At 35.4% G+C, this 19,766-nt stretch overlaps 2 protein-coding genes and 1 pseudogene across 4 annotated transcripts; 1 reads left to right on the top strand and 2 right to left on the bottom strand.

Annotated features, from left to right (window-relative positions):
- Positions 1 to 4,955, bottom strand: LOC102588759 (mitochondrial import inner membrane translocase subunit TIM22-4-like). 2 transcript variants are annotated; one of them, XM_006362782.2, is made up of 5 exons: positions 4,862 to 4,955; positions 3,039 to 3,219; positions 2,566 to 2,756; positions 2,307 to 2,379; positions 1 to 346 (listed from the first exon to the last, which is right to left on the bottom strand). In XM_006362782.2, exons 2-5 carry the CDS (start codon positions 3,196 to 3,198, stop codon positions 261 to 263), a joined length of 510 nt encoding a protein of 169 aa, XP_006362844.1. In that variant the 5' UTR covers positions 3,199 to 3,219; positions 4,862 to 4,955; the 3' UTR covers positions 1 to 260. The 2 variants fall into 2 exon arrangements, with proteins under 2 accessions (XP_006362844.1, XP_006362843.1); XM_006362781.2 differs by lacking the exon at positions 4,862 to 4,955 and adding an exon at positions 4,080 to 4,198.
- Positions 4,956 to 5,038: 83 nt separating this feature from the next.
- Positions 5,039 to 9,718, top strand: LOC102588429 (protein N-lysine methyltransferase METTL21A). The gene is made up of 11 exons (XM_006362780.2): positions 5,039 to 5,133; positions 5,286 to 5,347; positions 6,834 to 6,900; positions 7,183 to 7,248; positions 7,604 to 7,697; positions 7,789 to 7,905; positions 8,081 to 8,181; positions 8,316 to 8,390; positions 8,470 to 8,562; positions 8,758 to 9,076; positions 9,381 to 9,718. The coding sequence occupies exons 2-10, from the start codon at positions 5,334 to 5,336 to the stop codon at positions 9,067 to 9,069; spliced, it is 939 nt and encodes a 312-aa protein (XP_006362842.1). The 5' UTR covers positions 5,039 to 5,133; positions 5,286 to 5,333; the 3' UTR covers positions 9,070 to 9,076; positions 9,381 to 9,718.
- A 198-nt stretch (positions 9,719 to 9,916) lies between these two features.
- Positions 9,917 to 16,663, bottom strand: LOC102588110 (T-complex protein 1 subunit beta-like; annotated as a pseudogene). The gene is made up of 12 exons (XR_368542.2): positions 16,546 to 16,663; positions 15,730 to 15,787; positions 15,599 to 15,655; positions 15,395 to 15,460; positions 15,181 to 15,292; positions 14,629 to 14,757; positions 13,796 to 13,867; positions 13,454 to 13,569; positions 12,953 to 13,033; positions 11,849 to 12,345; positions 11,108 to 11,423; positions 9,917 to 10,341 (listed from the first exon to the last, which is right to left on the bottom strand). The product of XR_368542.2 is annotated as a T-complex protein 1 subunit beta-like (transcript).
- Positions 16,664 to 19,766: the final 3,103 nt, after the last annotated feature.

Raw genomic sequence — 19,766 nt, 5'->3', positions numbered from 1 at the left:
TCAAGGAATGCACAAAGGGCAAATCAACAATAACTACGTCTCAGTCTCAAACAAGTTGGAATCGTCTATATGAATCCTCATTTCTTTCATTTAAGCTACGAATCGGACAAAAACGACAATGAAAGTGAGCGGCATGGCACATCTACAAAACTGTGCACTGTCATAGAATGGGAACAAAAAGAATCTGATTCTAAATATAAAGTAGGTTGGTGTAGGTTACATCATCCAGGCTGAAGAATGATCTATCTTGTCTACTTGGATTAGTGATATCTATCCAAGAACTTCTCTATCAAGACTGAAAATGTCGCGAAACCAGCACAACCCATACACGCAGCTTTTGGTCCACCTGAAACGAAATCAGATTGTATTATAAACCCATTGTAATCCCACAAGTGGGGTCTGGAGAGCGTAGAGTGTACGCAGACCTTACCCCTACCTTGGGAGTTAGATTACCTGTTTCCAATAGATTCTCGGCTCAAGGAAAAGCACATCAAAGAAAGAAATAACGGAAGTGAAGAAATCATGGAAAAATACTAAGAAAGCATGACAAAAAAAAGGAACAATAACTACAACAAAATAGAGCGCTAATTGAAGTACAAGAGGCAGTAAATAATAATAGAAACCGAAGGACAAGAAAGTAAAGGAGAAATACTATGACTACCAGTATGGAAGGATAAGCAAGACAACGCTCTACTACCTACTAACCTCTGCCCTAATCCATGGCAAACAACAACCTCCTACCTAAGGTCATGTCCTCTATAAGCTGCAACTACGTCATGTCCCGTCTTAATCACCTATATCTCCAATACTGAAATCTCACAACTTGTAAGTAGAAATCTGGGCAGGTAGTGTATTGATTGTTCGAGGGAGAAGTTTCGACTCCCCCAACACCCCAGATCAAATGGAATCTAAAATACTTGACTGGGATTCTCACTTTGATTATAGGTTTTCCTCTAAGAAATCTAAAGCAAAAAACCTTCAAAAGCTAAAATAAGAAAGCATGTGTTAAATGGTACACTTCCAGCCACTAATCTTCGAAGGGAGAATATATTGATTGAATACAATACTGAAATTCTGTGTCTAGCAATGTTATCAAACAAAAACGCCTGAAATGAAGGAGTGACCGCAATTCAATTAGGCAAAAACTCGCATTTCTGTATAATAATACACCTCATTATCAATCTTTGAAATGTAAAATTGGGACTCGTCCACTGAGGTAAGGGAAAATCTAACCACCATGTCAGGATTATAGGAGGCTAAAATCTCATGGGACTAACGCCTAAATACGTGTGTTGTGTTGTTCCCCATGCATGCTTTACGTTATGAACTATTCCACCCGTGGCAACTTGAATGTCTTTTGCGGGCTTTATGAATCAGATTGTCTGTCATGTATTCCCCAAAATATTCATGTCTGAATCTTATTGCAAGTATTTGACTACAAATTATATTTGTGTTGTTCTATAGCTAAGAATTTGGAGAGTCCAGGATATTATTGTGTAGATTTATTATTATGAATTATGCCTAAGCTAAATCATTTTTTCTATATCTCATTTGGATTTTACACAAAGTTCCAACAAACTTTTTGTAGTTAATAAATTCAAAACTTTACTTGTTATTTTTTCAAATATTTTGAAACCCCTGATTCTTCATTGTTTTCTACTTCCTCTACTTAGGTTTGATACACTTGAGCCGAGGATTTTTCGGAAACAGCCTCTCTATCTCCACGAGGTAGTTATAAGGTCTACATGATGAGTTACACCCTGACTTCAAGCTCAGTTCCGTTCCGCTATTTGAAATCTGAAAGAGCCTCAGTTTTCAACCAATGAACTCGTCTTGCCTATCCACCACAGGCATCCATATGAATTTAGTTAAGAATAAGAAATTGGTCTTTGATATTGTTATGTATAGCGCTAGATATATGGGATCAATGCCTTGATCCCAAACTAGTTGGGATTAGCTACAATCGTTTCAACCGAGGCCAAACTCTCCTCTCAAATGGTTGGACGCACTCTCTCTTTAAGTAGCTGAAACCACCTATTCTTCGAAAAGCTTTTGTTAATACATATTTTTTCGTCTTTCTTTTTTGTAAGGCATGAGTTACAATTTAATGATACGACCCAAAATTTCCTTCTTTTGCTTTCTTTTCAATGTGAAACTACTCCCTGCTCTTCTCTATATGAATCTCAAACTCCATGTCTCTATCTAGAGTCTAGACCAAACATATAACAATCACGTAACATATGAAAGTGTATCTACTAAAGAACCTTTAGAACACATTTTTGCATGATCAAGGTAACAAATTTTACCTCTAGCAGATAATGCGCCACCTGTTACGCACCCTGCAACTGCTGTATTTGTAATGTCATGCTTTGCCCGTACCTTTGAACATAAGATAAGAAAACAGTGACTTGTGACATTTGAGTTTAGAATATTTCAGAAGTATCTGATTCTAATAGTGAGAATGATTTCCAACTTTATTTCCTTGGTTCGAAAAATGAACAGGAAAATTGTAAAACGACAATTGCAGAATACCACATGGTTATCATCTATGAGGATCAAAAGTACCTTCTCAACAGTACACTCAGCAGCAGAGAAAACAAAACCCATAACAGCAAAAGTCTTGCATGAACTCCAACTCCTTCGACCCATCTGCTTTGCTTGGTATACAATTTGTTGCCTAGTAGTCATCTCCTCTTGCATTATTGGGTTATCCAGTGCCCCGAGAAACATACCCATGAACAAACCAAGTCCCCCTCCTACAAAACTAAAAAATGCATCACTAGAATCTCAATGAATAACAACCATAGCAACGGGATTAAGTCTACAAAAAAACTCTTGGATTACCTCGTCACTTGTAACATTATTATGACATCAAACTTAGAAAATTTGTCATCCTTTTTTATAAAGAAAAGTATTATGATTCATTATATTAAGGGATTGCAAGAATGACATTTTGGACATAATATCCATAAAATAAACACAAAACAATACAACACAAAAATTCAATCAACTAGGAGATCCTTGTGATTAAAGCATACCCATGACTCCGCTAACAACACTACGAACTGCACAGTTGTTCCAAATGTCTTGGCCCCTTATTTCTTCCACAGTAGGCATCCGAATAGGCTCAATCTGGGGCTTCTTAACTTCTTCGGAGCTTGACTGAGCATCATTCGATTCAGTTGCTGGATCACTCATAGCAGCTTTGATAAAATAAATCTGTAATTAGTTCAAGAGAAATAGATTGAGTCACATTCAGAATTTCTCCTCCCAGGAGCTGGGAATTAAACTCCCTGAAGTTGCAACTTATTTAACTGCATTTAGATAAATATCAGCATCAACAGAAAATAAGTAAGTTATGAATCTTTCACGCTTACAATTTAGTTAAAAGTTCCAGGCTTCAAAGGTTCAAACTACAACCATATTGAAAAGCCGAGGTGTGACTAACAACGAGAATATAAACAATACAAATGGTGTAACTGGCTCTGAGATCTAACAACAAGAAGAAACAAAACAAAATATTGAAAGTAGGTTACCCAAAGCTAGAACCCTCCCCAAAACCCCACTTGTAGAATTATACTAAGCATGTTATTGTTATAATAACTTATTTGCTATCGGATATAGCCTCTCTACCCTGGGTGTGCGTACATATTTCCCTCCCAAGACCCACCGGCAAAGCTCAAATTCTAATGGATTATTAGAATAGAGGTTTGGTCATGATCTCAATAATCATTAATAGAGTGTGTATAATGGATTCTTGAAACGAAAATCACTTTTATCAAACTTGACCTAATGAGCAAAGGGCAAAACTTAAATTCTAATGGATTATTAGAATAGAGGGTGTATAATGGATTCTTGAAATGAAAATCAATTCAACACAACTACAACATTTTATCAAACTTGCCCTGGACCAAAGGCAAAGCTCAAATTCTAATAGATTATTAGAATAGGAATGTATAATGGATTCTTGAAACGAAAATCAATTCAACACAACTACAACATTTTATTAAACACTAAAGCAAACTTTCAATAACCCCAAATTCCTCAACAACAAAAAAAAATACAAAAGAAATATATACCTTTTATGTTTCAGAAAGAGATGGCAACAGGCGGCTGTGTAGATGTTTAATTTTATGTCGGGTTAAAATATATATGGGTTTGGAGTTTGAAGACATAGCCTCAACAGGAATGGGCTTTATAGCCCATGTCTTCTCCAGTTTTGGCCCCGACATAAATTTGTGGGGAAAAAAACATAAATAGATAGTTTTGGCTAATTTATTTTATTTCTTATCATTCCTAACAGATAAATACTCTAATACATAAACATGCCCTTAACTTGATATCAGTTGGCAACTATGACCTTTTAACTTTGAATGTGCACAAGTAGGCATTTAAATTTATATAAAATTGAGCAATTGGACACATTCGTCCTACATGAAAATTTTGTGTCCTATGTGTATTATATAATGTTGGACAAGTGTGTCTACTTGTTCAATTTTATACAAGTTTAAGTGCATTGGAAGACATAGTTATCCGTTGAAGTCAAGTTAAGGATTATGTTTATGTATTATGTCTATATATTACTACTAGACTAGTGATGGTGTGCCCGTGCTGAGTACGGGCCCAATCTGGAGCAAGCAATGGAAAAGAGAAATCAAATAGAAAAAAAGAGGCTGAGGAAGAGGATCGCCAACAGAGTATAATGAGAAAAATTTGATGAAATATAATATCCTCGTTCATCTATTTGTGAAATCAATAGACAATGGCAAATATTTCATGGAAAATTCAAAACATCTCGAATTAGAAATTAAACCTAACTAACATTAAAAAGGCCAAACAAAAAAAAAAGGAAGAAACTTACCTGTAAACTGGGCAAGAAAGAGCAGTTATTCTTCAAGACTTGTGATGTGATGAAGGAGACTGACTGCTTCTAACAACAGCGATGTGAAATAAGTAGCACAACTAAGGTTTTTTTATTTTAAAACCTAAAAAGGTACAAGAATAACATTGCTAAAAATAATGAAAAACCCTAAAATACCCTTAACCTAGAGTAAACAAACAGCGACTAATACCACGGCGCAGTTTTGGGGAACTCAGTTGATTTTCCGGCGAGAAATCGCATAATTTCATCAGGTATATAATATTATCTAATTTGAGCTGATTAATTTATTCACCAGATTTTTTTTCTTAGTTTTACTTGTTTATGAAACGATTTTCCCAATTTTTCAGCAAGTGAAAAAAAAGGATTTAATCAATTTTTTTCGTTTTTGCATTTTTGCCTGAAGGATATATTCGAGCTGAAAGTGTTGTTCAATTCCGTGCATTGATTCTCTATGGAGGCAGATAGGTATGTGCCTCTTCTAGCATTTTTTTATTGGGAAAAAGGATAAATATACCCGAACTATGGCAAATGATATGTAGATACCCTCCGCCATATTTTTGGGATATTTGTGCCTCTGCCGTCCAAAAACTAAAGCATATATATATGCTTTAGTTTTTGGACGGCAGGGCACCAATGTCCAAAAGTATGATGGACGGTATCTCCGTACTATTATAGTTCGAGGTATATTTGTCATTTTTCCCTTTTTTATTTGGTCTTAGAATTGCTTATTTCATATTCACATTTTTGTAGTCATTCTAACTGTAATTACACACTAAAAATGTGTTCTTTAGGGTGTTTGGTATATGGAAAATGTTTTCTAGGATATAAGTAGATTTCTTGCTTATTTTCTGATGTTCGGTAAGTAAGTCAAAAAAATGTTATCGCAAGAACATTTATATGTAATTTAGGAAGTAGTGTTGTTAAAGGCACGTTGAATGATGTGAGGCTCACACAATGTGTTGAACGCTTTGCTTCATATCATGTGCGCTTTAGTGTCGTCGTCAAAATTCTAAGGCATACTTTTCCTTATTGTCAATGAGCTTCTACACTAAACAATTGATATTTTATTATATCGTAATTTTGTTTCAATTTCTTTGTTCATATAAGTTTCATTCATGCTTATAATTATTAGTCTTGGACTAAACATATATATATATATATTTGTATGTTTTCTTTCTTTGTACTGTTTTTCAGTAAAGTTCATGCTTTATTTGCACTTTGTGCTTAAAGCCTCAACATAGCTTAAAGAGTTTTTGCGCTTTTTGCTTTTTGATAACACTGCTAGGAAGATACTATGGGGTGAGGTGAGATTGGGAGTTTATGGGGGTGAGGCATGGGTGGACTCACCTTAGGCGAAGGGTGGTCATGAAAATTATGTGGTGTACGGAGGTTAAATGTTAGTTATTAGAGGTGTATAAGAAGAAAATTTACATAGTATTCACCAAATTATTTGCTCTGCCACTGGGATGAGGTGGGGAGTAGGGAGTTGGGGGCTTAGGGGGTGGGAGGTGGGGAGGAGACAATGAGCTTGTAATGCTACTTATGGGACGAAGGACAATGTAAAATTGTTTTCCGAATTGATCTCTCTTGCTTAGACTTGTTTGGGACTATGGCGTTGTCGTTGATTTCTATTGCTTATATACCACCATTTGAAAAATGCAATCAATCTGATCACTTTGCCTATTTAGCATTAATTAATTGATAGAACCAAATGTAATGACTACAAAATTATGGCGAAACTGTGTGTTATCTTCACTTAGTTTGTAACATCTGTAAAAAGAACACTACACATATGTCTATACTTTCTCAGAATGATTATACTACCTAAATTTCACTTTTTTTTTTGAAAATTATGCCTATGTTTGACATACTTACAGATGTTGGTTTTCTCTTGCTCGTGATTTCTTGTGTTTATGTCACTTGGTGATCTAAAGTCTCAATTTTTAACCAGGTTAAATTCTCCACACACTTCTGCGATTTTCATTGATGTTCTAGGTCATCAGCTTCAGTTTTGCCAGGTAATTAGGCCTTTGAATATAGTATGTAGCCTTTCTTTTCTTTTGGCTATGTTAGTGACTCCTGACCCACAGTGAGATTCCCTATTTTCATGCCATTTGAATTTTGGCATCTCTAGTGAGGTAGAAATGAATAGCATGTTTTACCAAACACCGCGTGGATATAAGTTTTTTCAACTTGCTGTTTCTTGTCAAACTTTTTTTTTTTACTACCTTCACCTTCTTCCCGATATTGTATCTTGAATTTTATTATTGGTCTTTCTTTTTCACTTTATTTTATGACAGGATCCTAATTCGAAGCATTTAGGCACTACTGTTTGGGATGCATCTATGGTTTTAGTAAAATTTCTGGTAAGGTTTTAAGTCCCCTCTAGTATGCTTCAACTTCAATTTATTCAACACTGCTTTGTTTTGATCTGCTACGCACAAAAATGATATGAGTTTCTATTTTACTGTAAGACGTGAATAATTTGTTTATCCTTGCTACCATACTGTATTCTTTCTCTTTTCCATTTTTCTTAAACCTGACTGTGATTTTTTATTTTCCTTTTTCGTTTTCCCTTTTCATTGTCTTTCAATGCTGAGTCTTTTTCTTCAGTTATTCAAGCTTATATATATCTACATGTACATGTATATACTTTTTTGAGCACTTCTACTCCTTCAGTTTTGACGTTATTAGCTGGAAACTTTTGATTTGACATTGTAGGAAAGAAATTGTCGAAAGGGGAGGTTTTCTCCATCTAAATTGAAAGGAAAGCGTGTGATTGAACTTGGGGCAGGTTGTGGCGTAGCAGGATTTGGTAGGCTGCCTTTACTTTATTAGACTCAATTCTTTTAGATACCATCTACAGTTACATTGTTCTGTGTCTGAGATGGAACAAATTTCCACAGGCATGGCATTGCTTGGATGTGATGTAGTTTCAACTGACCAAACTGAGGTTTTGCCATTGCTAATGAGAAACGTTGAGCGTAATACTTCCAGGATCATGCAGACAATCTCAGATCCAGGTTTCAAATTAATGTGTCATTTGGATCTTTTTAGCTTTTTGAACTGTATATTCTCTATCATTTGTCGTACTTTTGTATGCAAACTGAACTTTGTTCCATTGATTTCGTCAAATTTAAGTTTGAGAGGATGTGGTTGTATTTACTATGATCTGACTGAAAGCTCTATTCCTTGTAGATTCATTTGGTTCCATACAGGCTGCAGAGTTGGACTGGGGTAATGAAACTCATATAAAGGCTGTTAGCCCTCCATTCGACTATATCATTGGGACTGACGTTGTAAGTTTTATCATCTATATCGTAGTTGAATTCTACTTGCTCCTTTGCAGACCTTTGCTTTGGACTGAAAACTGAGAAGAAATAGCTGTCTTATTTCTCTATTATCTGCACTAATACTTCCATATCTTTACTAGGTTTATGCAGAGCATCTTTTGGAACCGCTTTTGCAGACAATAATTGCACTGTCTGGACCAAAGACAACAATTCTGGTGTTGTATCCTCTCTAATGTTTTATAGAACTTACGAAATTTACTTTCTTTATCCAATTCTCTTTCTTCTCATTTATAGTTGGGTCATGAAATCCGATCAACAAATGTCCATGAAAAGATGCTTGAAACGTGGAAGAGACATTTTGAGGTCAAAACTGTTCCAAAAGCAAAGGTAACTAGGCCATAGAATCTCCTATCATCATCAGTTATGTGTATATTGTTGGAACTTAGCATTTGTAAACGGTTTTGTTGATTTTCTGTAGAAAGGGATCCCAAATAAATAATCATATCGATTATGGCTAAGTTTTTGGTCCTGAATTCTCCAACCCATGAAGCTGATCTTTTATGTGGACCTATTTTTATGCAGATGGATAGTACATACCAACATCCAAGCATCCAGTTATACATAATGAGCTTCAAGTCACAAGGAAGTACATCGGAAATTGTTAGACAGATGGCTCAGCAGCAGACGGAAGAGATTGAGGAAACAGAAACTAAGAATGGATCAGACGAAGATGAAAGTAAATATGGGATTAATCAAGGTGACGCGACTGACAATGAGGGCAAGGTAGACAATAACTTGGTTATGGATCTTGAGAACAGAAAGCTTAGTGATTGGGAAGCTAGAAGATGTGGTGCGATGGCTGCTAGACTTCTTCGTGATGTCAAGATAACATAAATTAGAGGTTAGCAGATTTCCTTGTTTTAGTGCAAATATCTATGAGTTTGCCTTACTTCTCTAACATGCATGCATATCCTGCAAATTAAACATCCTAGAATCAACCCCTCTCCGAGTCTACAACAACAACATACCCAGTGTAATCCCACAAATGGAATCTGGATCTTTCTGCATGCATCCCTGGACTCATCAAATGAAGACATCTTCTATAACACGTCTCCAATTTTATCAGATTCAGGAAAATGATTGACAAAGACTTCCCATGGTTTGGTTTTCCTAGGATAACTTATCTATGGCGTTTTGTTTGGCAGGTCCTAAAAAATGGCATTACCGCTACCAACATTGTTGCACACTGAGCTACAAATCAAAGGACATTTCGGCAGGATTGTCTTTTCACCAGAAGTACACTAGTCTTTTAAGTGCATCTTATGGTTCAAGTTCAAACCCAAAATACACTAGATGCAAATTACAAGCATGTTAGACCTCACTTTTTTTAACTTTGTTTGGGTTTTTAAAAAATGTATCAAGAAAGATGTTGATGTTTTTACTAATTTAACAAGACAGATGATAGATACTCAATTTAACCAAGATTCAAGGCTGATAATCCACTCCATGCATGTGTAACTTTATCTTAGAGGTGCTTGCTTTATGCACAGTATTGTATGGTTTTGAAAATTCAGTTTTCTATTGTTATAAATGTTAATCATATCATTAAAATTAAGATGCTAATTTTAAAATTTGGATTTTGATTTATGCAGTAAAAGTCATTAACCGCAATTTGTTCGACTTCAACTTATATACAGTAGAGAATTATGACTTACACACAGTGGTAACAACTCTTTCATGCTTGAAATGACAAAATCACTAGTGTAGATAGAAAACAAATACATGTCTAGAGTAATAGAAGCATGCATTTACTTAAAACTTACATGATGAAACAAAACCAAAACATTTCCTCAAAAAAACAAAAACAAAATAAACTACTCAACGTAGTGCATATTAGCATGGTTCCAGTAGCAATCAATCATTTTGGTTCGTTTACGACTGTCAACACCTAATACCTCAAATTCTCAAACCATAATAATACGAGTCATCTCAACAGCTTAAACATGACCAATAGTGTTTTTTTTACATTCCCTCCCTCCTCCGTGGGGCGCAAGTGATGATTTCGTCAACCCTTAGGATCATCTCAGCAGCCTCAGTTGCAGAGAGCAATACTGCCTGTTTGACTTTGAATGACTCGGATATTCCTAGCTCTGACATATCTCCAACCTGTCAAAGATGCCCAGTTGGATAAGTAAATTTAGACAAGTACTACTCTTAATAAGCAAGCAAGAATATGATCGTCGTATGCACATGATTACAAAAATTTAATAGTGCCATGGAACGGAAACCAGATGAAGAACAAAAACAAAGGAAAAAGAAAGAAAGCCCCCCTCCTGAGTCGGAAGAGAAAAGGACAGTTTATTGTTGCCTGTCCCTTTCCATTCAAGCCACACAAGGAAAAAAACTTTCCGATCTATCTCTTCCATTTCAGTTAATGTCAATTAACTCACCTATTGCTTCTTATTTCTATAGTTTGCAAACAACCTTTAGGCAATGAATAGATGAGGTTGTAAGGCCACCAATAGCTGCTACCATTAAAAGTATCAGCAATAGACCTATTATCAAACTAGTAAAACAGAGGGCAAGAGGTAGGAAAACAATGACTTATCCACAAGAGAAAGAGAGTCAAACATTGACTTTCTCAAACATCGAGCTGCAAACAAATTAAGCACCAACTATTTAAAGTTAGATGGTGGTTAGGGTGAAGGAAAACAGATCTGACTAAATTTTCCAACTAGAGCTAACCTTGGGATATCGCATCAATTTTGGCTTTTATCATTTCCATCTTGCACTTATTTTAATGCTTAAGGCAAAGTCGAGCAAAAAGAAAGCAGAGACAACAAAGCTCAGAACAGCTCCATACTCGGAAACTATTCTGAACTCATAGCATGACAACAAAGTTCATTTCAAAAATCTTAAATCAGCTACTCACAGATCCAGAGATGACATCAATTCCTGCATTGCTTTCGTCCTTGTGGTGTTCAGCACGAAGCTGAGCAATCAGCTCAGCACTGTCTAGCCCAGCATTGTCGGCAATGGTGGTTGGAATTGCCAAAAGTGCACGGGTGAAAGCCTCAATTGCATGAGATCTTTTACCTGGAGTCTTCTTAGCTAGTTCATCAACCGCCTTAGCCATCACCATCTCGGGCCATCCACCTCCAAGTAGAACCCTGCTGTCATTTACTGTCTGAGATAGTACACACAATGCATCGTGCAGAGATCTTTCAGCTTCATCCAGTACATGAGGGCTGAAAAAAAGAACAAACAGAGATGTTAACAAGGAAACACAGCACAAGTAGAACATGTCATCATATTTAAAACCCAGTAAGGAAAACACAAAAAGTCCAGAAGAATGCAAGGTGGGCCAATTACCATCAGTTCCATTTTCAGAGAACACAAGCACTAAGGAGTCGAGCAGGTCCTCTAGTAAAAGTAAAAACAAACAGTCGAACAATGCTACTTTTTTTCTTTTGCATAAAAAATAACTATCCCTAGACTTCTAAAACAAATTTAAATGCTCAAACTACCTTTAAGAGGGGGGAGGTAAAAATTATGCGTCTACAATGTCTTGTTTTAATACTCACACAAGGTACATCACAGTTATGCATAACAAGCTTGCACAAGCAAGTGAAACATATGAAAATAAACGGCAGACACCGTAACACCAACTCACCTTGCACCTCTCAGAACAATTGTACATGCCTGTCCCATTGCAACCCCAGAGAAGTGGATCAGCTTATCTTCGCCAATCATGATCTCCTCGATAAGTTTGCAGTGGCCAAGTTTGACAGACTCTGGGTTATCAAAGGTTGATGCAATTTCTCCCCCAGTAACTAAGCCCAAACGCTCAATACCATCAAAGTCAGCATGCTCTATTGCAAGTATCCCAGCATCAGCAAATAGTTCCTCTGGGAAATTGTAGATCAGCTGTCGGTTAACAAAGCAATTTATTCCATGACTAATGATCTTTTGCACCTTCTCTCTCATTTTTTCCTTTTCAGCTGCTTCCAGATCAGCAACCTTGGCCATTGAGTCAACTCGAACACGTGCACCATATATCTTCACTTTATCTGTATCCATAGCAGTATTTGCCACCAAAATCTTAGCATTTTCTATGCGTTTTGGTTGGCCAACCCCAATCTTTTGTCCAAATAAACCTACAAAAAGAAACTTTACTACCACTTCAAAAGAGAATATGTAATAAAAGGCTTGTCCTAGACACATAGATTTGTCTTTCATCAAGAAAAAGGAACTACAGCAACTTATATTTCATTGAGGAAGGGCTGGGGGTAACAGGAAAAACTTATAACTTGTACATAACGCCAGAAATTAATTCTTAATCAAGTCTGGATTATATGGTTTGGGATCATTTAATGTGGATTGAGTGCTTCAGTTACTCTAATCTAGAGAGTAATGGAAGAAACAAGCACCAATCTAGCCAAGTACTGGAATTAGTTAAGGCCAAGAAATGTAGGCGCATGATGGCTCAAGGCAGACTCTTCTACAATTAGTTAAGGCCCAAGAAAACCAACTATACGGACATCGGGTTCATCAACTGAAGGATACAGTAACAATTGCAGTGGAATCACATTGGATAAACAGGCTGTTTTCACTAATGTAAACAAAGAATAAAGATGCAAGAATCAATAAAGCACTACAGTCATATGTCTTCAATCAGAAATTACCATTTTTGAGAATGAAGAACAGATAAATCAGAAGAGCCTAGACATGGGAAGACTATGCATATAGTAGTAAATAGTTCAAACCAGAAGAATACTCACCCTTCATCTAAAAATGAATCCTTCAATGACCCTCCAGGTTTCTTAATTATCTGGATTGCTTCAAGATTAGTACTTCCCTGTTATTACAATCTATTTAGCAAAAGATTGAAAACACGATATATGAATAAAACTAACAAAGGAAGGGGATGGGAAGAGTTAATGAGAGAGCACACATCTTTCTACCAATAGATAAGTGATAAACTCATTTTCATGTTAATTTTTCACATTTGACAATATAAAGCAGAAGTTGATGAATTTATTTGCTGAAAGAAAGTGAAAAAGTCCTAATTTGGCGAAACCAAATCTCTAACCCTTCGAAGAAAAATATTTAGTGTCTGACCAAGGAAAAGAAAAAGACTGTTTATTTATAGTTAAGGAAGAGGAAAACTAAGTTTCATTCACATTAGAATTTTGAATAATGCAGATCGACCAAGATCACACGATTAAAAAGAAAAAATATTTTCTTTGCAAGTCGCTAAAGCAGATGAAATATTGACCTTTAACCTCATAACCGCATCAACAGCCAGTTTTGCAAAATGCTCCTTGTCCTGAGACAAGATTTTTGAGCTCAAAGTAGTCCTTGCAATATTCATCAAGTCTGATCTGAACTTCTCTGCAACAAATAAAGGAAATGACCATATCATAATGAGAAAAAGCAAGACAAATAAATAACTCTTGGACTGATTGATTATCAGCTACTAGCATCCAGAAAAAAGTTATCTTGGCATTGTTCAAAGAGAAAGTGGTGTACCAGTCTAAAGAAAATCAAAATCATTATATGCCATTAAATGTGTAGGTTCTCTGCTATGATGTTACATACACAACTCAAGCAACAATACCTGCATCCTGCTTGTTATCCACGACCTTCTGCTCCAGAACATTGCGGGCACACTCAGATGCCATCCGGAAACCTGATATAAAGAAACAAATAAAATATTGAAAGGTACCACTAAGCATGAACCAGATTAGGTACCCCAGATACTATCAACTTAACATATAACTAAGAAATAGGAACTAGCTACGTTTTGGCTTGATAAGCAGAAAAGAAAAATATTTTAGCTGATTTTTGGATGGAAATGTTGGGGTGTGAATGAATTTATGCCGCCTCTTGGCAATATCTCCTTTATAGTTGTTAATGTTTTTAAAAGTAGGTATCTGAGCCATCTTACATCGCACCTCGACTATTCTACCAGGTGTACCTTCTACCTCCTTACAAAGCAATCTCTTCCCACCAAGACTGACAGACGGGAAGAAATCAATGAAGAACAAAATTTTCCCAAGAATTCAGCATTCAATCACTACACATGTTACTAATGTACAGATACCTAGGAGGCTAGGTACTGATGTTCTGGTGCAAACTTTAAGCCTATCATAGCATTCAATATCATCCAAGGATAAATAGTCGAGCTTTTTCTAGATTAACAACCGTAAAGCATCGGAAAGCAAGAACACTAGATGCTTCAATAGATAAAAGAAAAGATGCCCACTTAAAGACAAAATAGCAAGCAAGTACTGCAGTAATGGTACACAAGAAAACTCAATAAAGCAGTCTATAAGCAATTTGTACTCTACTATTCTGAATATAAGAAGCTTGAAGGAAGTGTCAATGATATACATACACATGTGTATGCCCGTACAAAACATGTTAAGACATCAGATCATCAGAACAAACCTGCTATAATTGTCATTGGATGAATTTTAGCGTTTACCAGCTTCTCTGCCTCCCTCAAAAGTTCTCCAGCCAAAACGACTACTGAAGTTGTCCCATCACCAACTTCATCATCCTGTACCTTGGAGATATCTTACAAAGGGTCAAGGTATAACATTGCATACAATCACATCATTTTGTTCTCCAGAATCTTTCCTATGATGAAGTTCCAGTGTCAATCTCATTCAACTATCTGTAAAAGGTCTTAATTAAGTAGTATATATCTAGCCTTTCTTTTAAATGATAAACCGAAAAAGAAAGTAAGTTGTGTAATCTTCCAATGAACCCCTATTACCTGTTTGCCATTTGTCCAGATGAACCTATTAAACACTATGTTCAGCGGATTCGTTTTTGGATACGATCCAACTTTTCCTTCAACAATAGTGGCCATAGAGTTCAACAACCAACTAGTTACACTATTATTTCAAAAGAGAGCAGAACTATCTAACGCCCATAAAAAAAATGCTCACTTACTTCAGGGAAAAAATACAAGGAACACAAAGACATCAAGGATACCAACAAGGACCTTGGCAGCTGGATTATCAATATGAAGGGACTTCAAAATTGTTGCACCATCATTGGTGACTGTAACGCTGTGTCCTCTGCCTGTTGATTGCAGAATTTTGTCCTGCAAATTTTGAAACAAAATGTAGTATCTATCAAAACCACAATCCTAACTCTTCTCATTCCTTAATACCGGCAAGTACATAATCAAAAACTTAGTTCTCACCATTCCCTTAGGTCCTAAGGTCGTCTTTACCAAGTCAGCAATTGCCATTGCTCCAATAAAGGATGCCTAAATTTTGAAACACTCAAATGGTTTCAGAAAATCGAAGAATAATAGTCGTAAGCAGCTATATAACATGGCAATGCAACCAGTGAGCTTGTCTTTCTCACATGATGCTCGATATTTGGGTAACAAAATGAGACTTACCATCCTAGCTCGCTCACCCTTTTCCTCAGTGGCTTCATCTTTGAAGAGTTTGTCAATCTGAGAACATGAAAAAAAAAACATTAGATATGGAATCCACAATCTAACATTATTTAAATAAATAAAAAACTTACCGCCATTAGAAAGAAATTGGAGATACCAAGCAGAGTCCCAAAAGCTGAAGCTTAGCAACTATTCAAAACAACAAAGCAGTGGTAATATCAGAACACTGCAGAATCAGTTCAACAATAATTTTAATTATTCAAACCGTTAAAAAGACAAAATCTACTGCCCTTTTTCAATTCAAGTGTGAACCCTAAACAACTACCGATCTACAACATGATGTAGAAGCATTAGACCATGCAACCCAAATCTTAACAACAACAACATACCCATTGAAATCCCACTCCCACAAGTGGAGTCTAGAGAGAGTAGAGAGAGTAGAGTGTACCCAAACCTTACCCCGCCTTAAGAGGTAGAGAGAACAAAAAAAATAGATAGTAACTGAACAGAAACTACAATACAATAATCAAAGTACAAAGAACAACAGAGAGTAACGGAAATCACAAAAACTACCAAAGCAATAATACTATGACTACTAATATGAAAGGCTGCCTACTAGCCTTCTAACCTAATCCGTGTCCTCCACGCCCTCATGTACTCAGCAATCCAAATCTTAACACAAGAAGAAATGCTTATAATCACAACAAAACAAACGAAATAAAAATCAAATCTTTAATTCAAAACAAAGCAAAATCAGATCATTTAACCAATATCCATTGCTTAAAAAGTCTCAAACAACAGATACACGGTGAATAAATCAGCAAAAAAAAACATACCTAAAGTTACATAAAAATTCAAAATTAGGGCAAAGGATGCGTAGAAACCTAACCAAATCAAAAAGAGTTAGTTCACTACTATGAGAGATGACGGAAAAGATGAAAATGTACCTGAAGGTATATTGCTGTCGATGGTGGCGGCGCCGGAAAAAGGTTAAAGCAGTGAAAGTGGAAAAATGAGCAAGGGTTCTGGAGGAAGTGAGAAGAGCTTTGCTAAAATGGAGGTTTAAATGGTCTGATTGGTAAATTTTTTTAGTTTTTGAGGGTATAATGATAAAAATGAAAAAATTATGTGGGCTTTCTACTTGGGCCTGGTCCAATAAGAGCAAGTGGACTCTCCCACAATGAAGTAAGAGGGTAATTGTATGGTTTGTCTTTTCCAAATGAGTCTGTATAGAAAAACTACATAATTAGACATATTTCACTATCATAAATACTATTATTACCTATAATTTAAAATATTACGTATCTTATCACTAATTAAGAGTTTTCTATCATATATTTAGAAAGATACACTTAGATACGTGTATTTTTGCTATCAAATACACTAAAATAGGAGAGGCAAGTGAGATAGGGAGGGAGGCAAGCGAGATGTGGAGGGAGGCAAGTGATATTCGTTATGTATTCCAAAAACATGTAAATCACACCATATACATTTATGTGTATGTATCTGGTGATTTGCATGTATATGGGATGTCAGATACATATGAGAGTGGCGAGCGAGATGGGAGAGAGGCGAGGGAGATTTGTTATGTATCTTAGATACATGTGAATCCACTTGGATACAATATATTTATAACAAATTACACCTAATTTTGACCTCATATATCCCAATATGGACGTATCTTAACATATATGGACACACCAAAATCTGATAAGATACGTAATATTGCAAACTAGAGTGTATCTAAGTAATTAGCTCCTAAACTAGTGGGATTTATGCAAGTTCGTTCCCCTTCTTTTAATTTTCAACCTTTAGATTAGTAGGTTTGTATTTTTTGTTCCCTAGAAATCAAACTTATGTCTAAGCAATTCATGATTTTTTTTATAGACGTAAACATAATTTGTAAGTTATTATAATGCAAAAATATAATCTTATGCCCCGTAAAAAAATTATTTGCCTCAAGGAGAAAAATTTAAAACAAAACATAAAATGTGTAGATTGATAAATTTGTTGTAAATCTAAAGTAAAATAAGACAAGAAATATAAAACAAGAAGAACAATATGAGATAACTTTTTTTCTTTCAAGTGTTCATCAAATCTTCAAGTGTCTACAATATGAACCCTTATGCCTCTATTTATAGTGTAACATAGAGACATACAAAAGGTTAGTCATAAACATGAAATTAACATGAATATAATGGGGGAGGTTATGGAAGTGAAATGTTACAAGAATAATGGTTATGAAGGTGGAAGTTATGGAGGTTATGGTTATCTACATAATGGAGGAAAGTAATGGAGTAAATTCTTGATGTAATGGACATCCACAATATATTATTTTATAACACTCCCCCTTGGATGTCCATAGATAATATGTCTCGTTAAAACCTTACTAGGAAAAAACCCCGTGGGAAAAAATCCTAGTGAAGGAAAAAGAGTACACATATCTTTTAATACGCTTTGAATGTTGTCTCGTTATAAACCTTACCAGGAAAACCCAATTGGGGTAAAACCATGGTTAAGGAAAAGAGTACAACGCGTATTTTTCTCCCCCTGATAAAAACTTTACTTGATATCTCGAAAATAATGCATTCCAATATGGTATCACAACTTCTCAAATATTGATGTTTGCAATCTTTAGTGAATAAGTTTACAAGATTATCACTTGAATGGATCTTTGAATGTCTATCTCACCATTTTGTTGAAGATCATGTGTGAAAAGGACTTTTGGTGAAATATACTCTGTCCGATCTCCTTTGATTGTATACTCCTTTCAATTGAACTATATATCATTTTCGTATATGGTGGCTGGAATATCCTTTTCAAAAGAAAATCACATATTTCTGAATATAATAGATCATGATTCCAACCAAACTCACTTCCGACTTTATTCATAGATCAATATTATTTCTGCATGATTTGAAGAAGTGGTTACTAATGTGATTCTTTGAATTTCCAAGATATCGGTGTGTCTCCATATGTAAATAATAGTCCATTTGCGATCGAGTTTTATGCAGATCAAATAAATAGTCTACATCTACATAATCAAATCATTTCTGACTCAGGGATTGATCATTTCAATTTTATTGAAGCTCGTCTTTTCTTTTGAAAGAAAATCACACATCTTCTATATGTTGAGTCACTTGCTTTGTTAGTTTCTTATCATAACTTGAATGATAATATGAAAATCCTTCCACATAACTTTCATTATGTATATCAAATAATCTTCTAGCATTTGCATAACCAACAATCTGTAAGTGCACCAATTGCACTAATACATGACATTTTAAATTATTTTCATGAGATCAAAAATATTATTTCTCTGTGTTAAGCCGTCTCAAAACCATTGGGTACTCAATGAAATTGCTTCAAGACCTTTTAAATCCTTCAAGGATTTTCATATAACTTTCGTCATCTAGTTAGACATAATAATCATTCATTATGCATATTCAAGTATTTCATCTATTGCCAGATTGAAACAAGTTACGTTGCATCCACCACTGGAGAATATATCTCTCGATTCCAATACGGCATAACTTATCGAGATCTCTTCATTTTTCATCACTTTCAGGTACCTGAACCTTTTCCAAGGTTTAATGAAGTGTTATGTCATAGTGCTCTTTCAAAGCACTTACCTCATTATCATGACCATTTTGATAATTTGCTCTTCTCCTTCCTTAAGGAGTTTTACGTTTGGAATCGATTGGTCTATCACGCTTCTGGCGTACCATAGACTCTGTCCTTCAAGGACTATTTATTAGAGCATTTGCAGCTTAATTAAAATATTGGGTCAGCAAATATATCTGGCAAATTATTTGCAACATTTTGCAATTGAATTATCTCTTAAACTTCAAGTTCACATTTTTTTTAATGAAGATCTAGATAATTCACCCCACACATAATTTCAGCTGCTAAACATATCTCCCCCTAATGTTAGGAAATATAACATTCATCCCAACCTCATTTGGGGATCCATCTTTGTGCGTGGTGGAGCAATAAAATCATATATGCACACATCAAATTTTTAGATGGAAATTATTTGGTTCCTGACCCTGAACTAATTGTGATGGGAGAACTTTGTTGGCTTGATGCATCCACGTTAAATAAACTCATCTCATACCAAATTTTATATGAGAGATTTGTTCTCATAATCAATGGTCTAACTATAATT

The sequence above is a fragment of the Solanum tuberosum genome, unplaced genomic scaffold (assembly GCF_000226075.1).
Source record: "Solanum tuberosum cultivar DM 1-3 516 R44 unplaced genomic scaffold, SolTub_3.0 scf00392, whole genome shotgun sequence".
NCBI lineage: Eukaryota > Viridiplantae > Streptophyta > Magnoliopsida > Solanales > Solanaceae > Solanum > Solanum tuberosum.
Note: the sequence above shows the minus strand (reverse complement) of the source record. Positions and strands in the feature narration are given on the sequence as shown.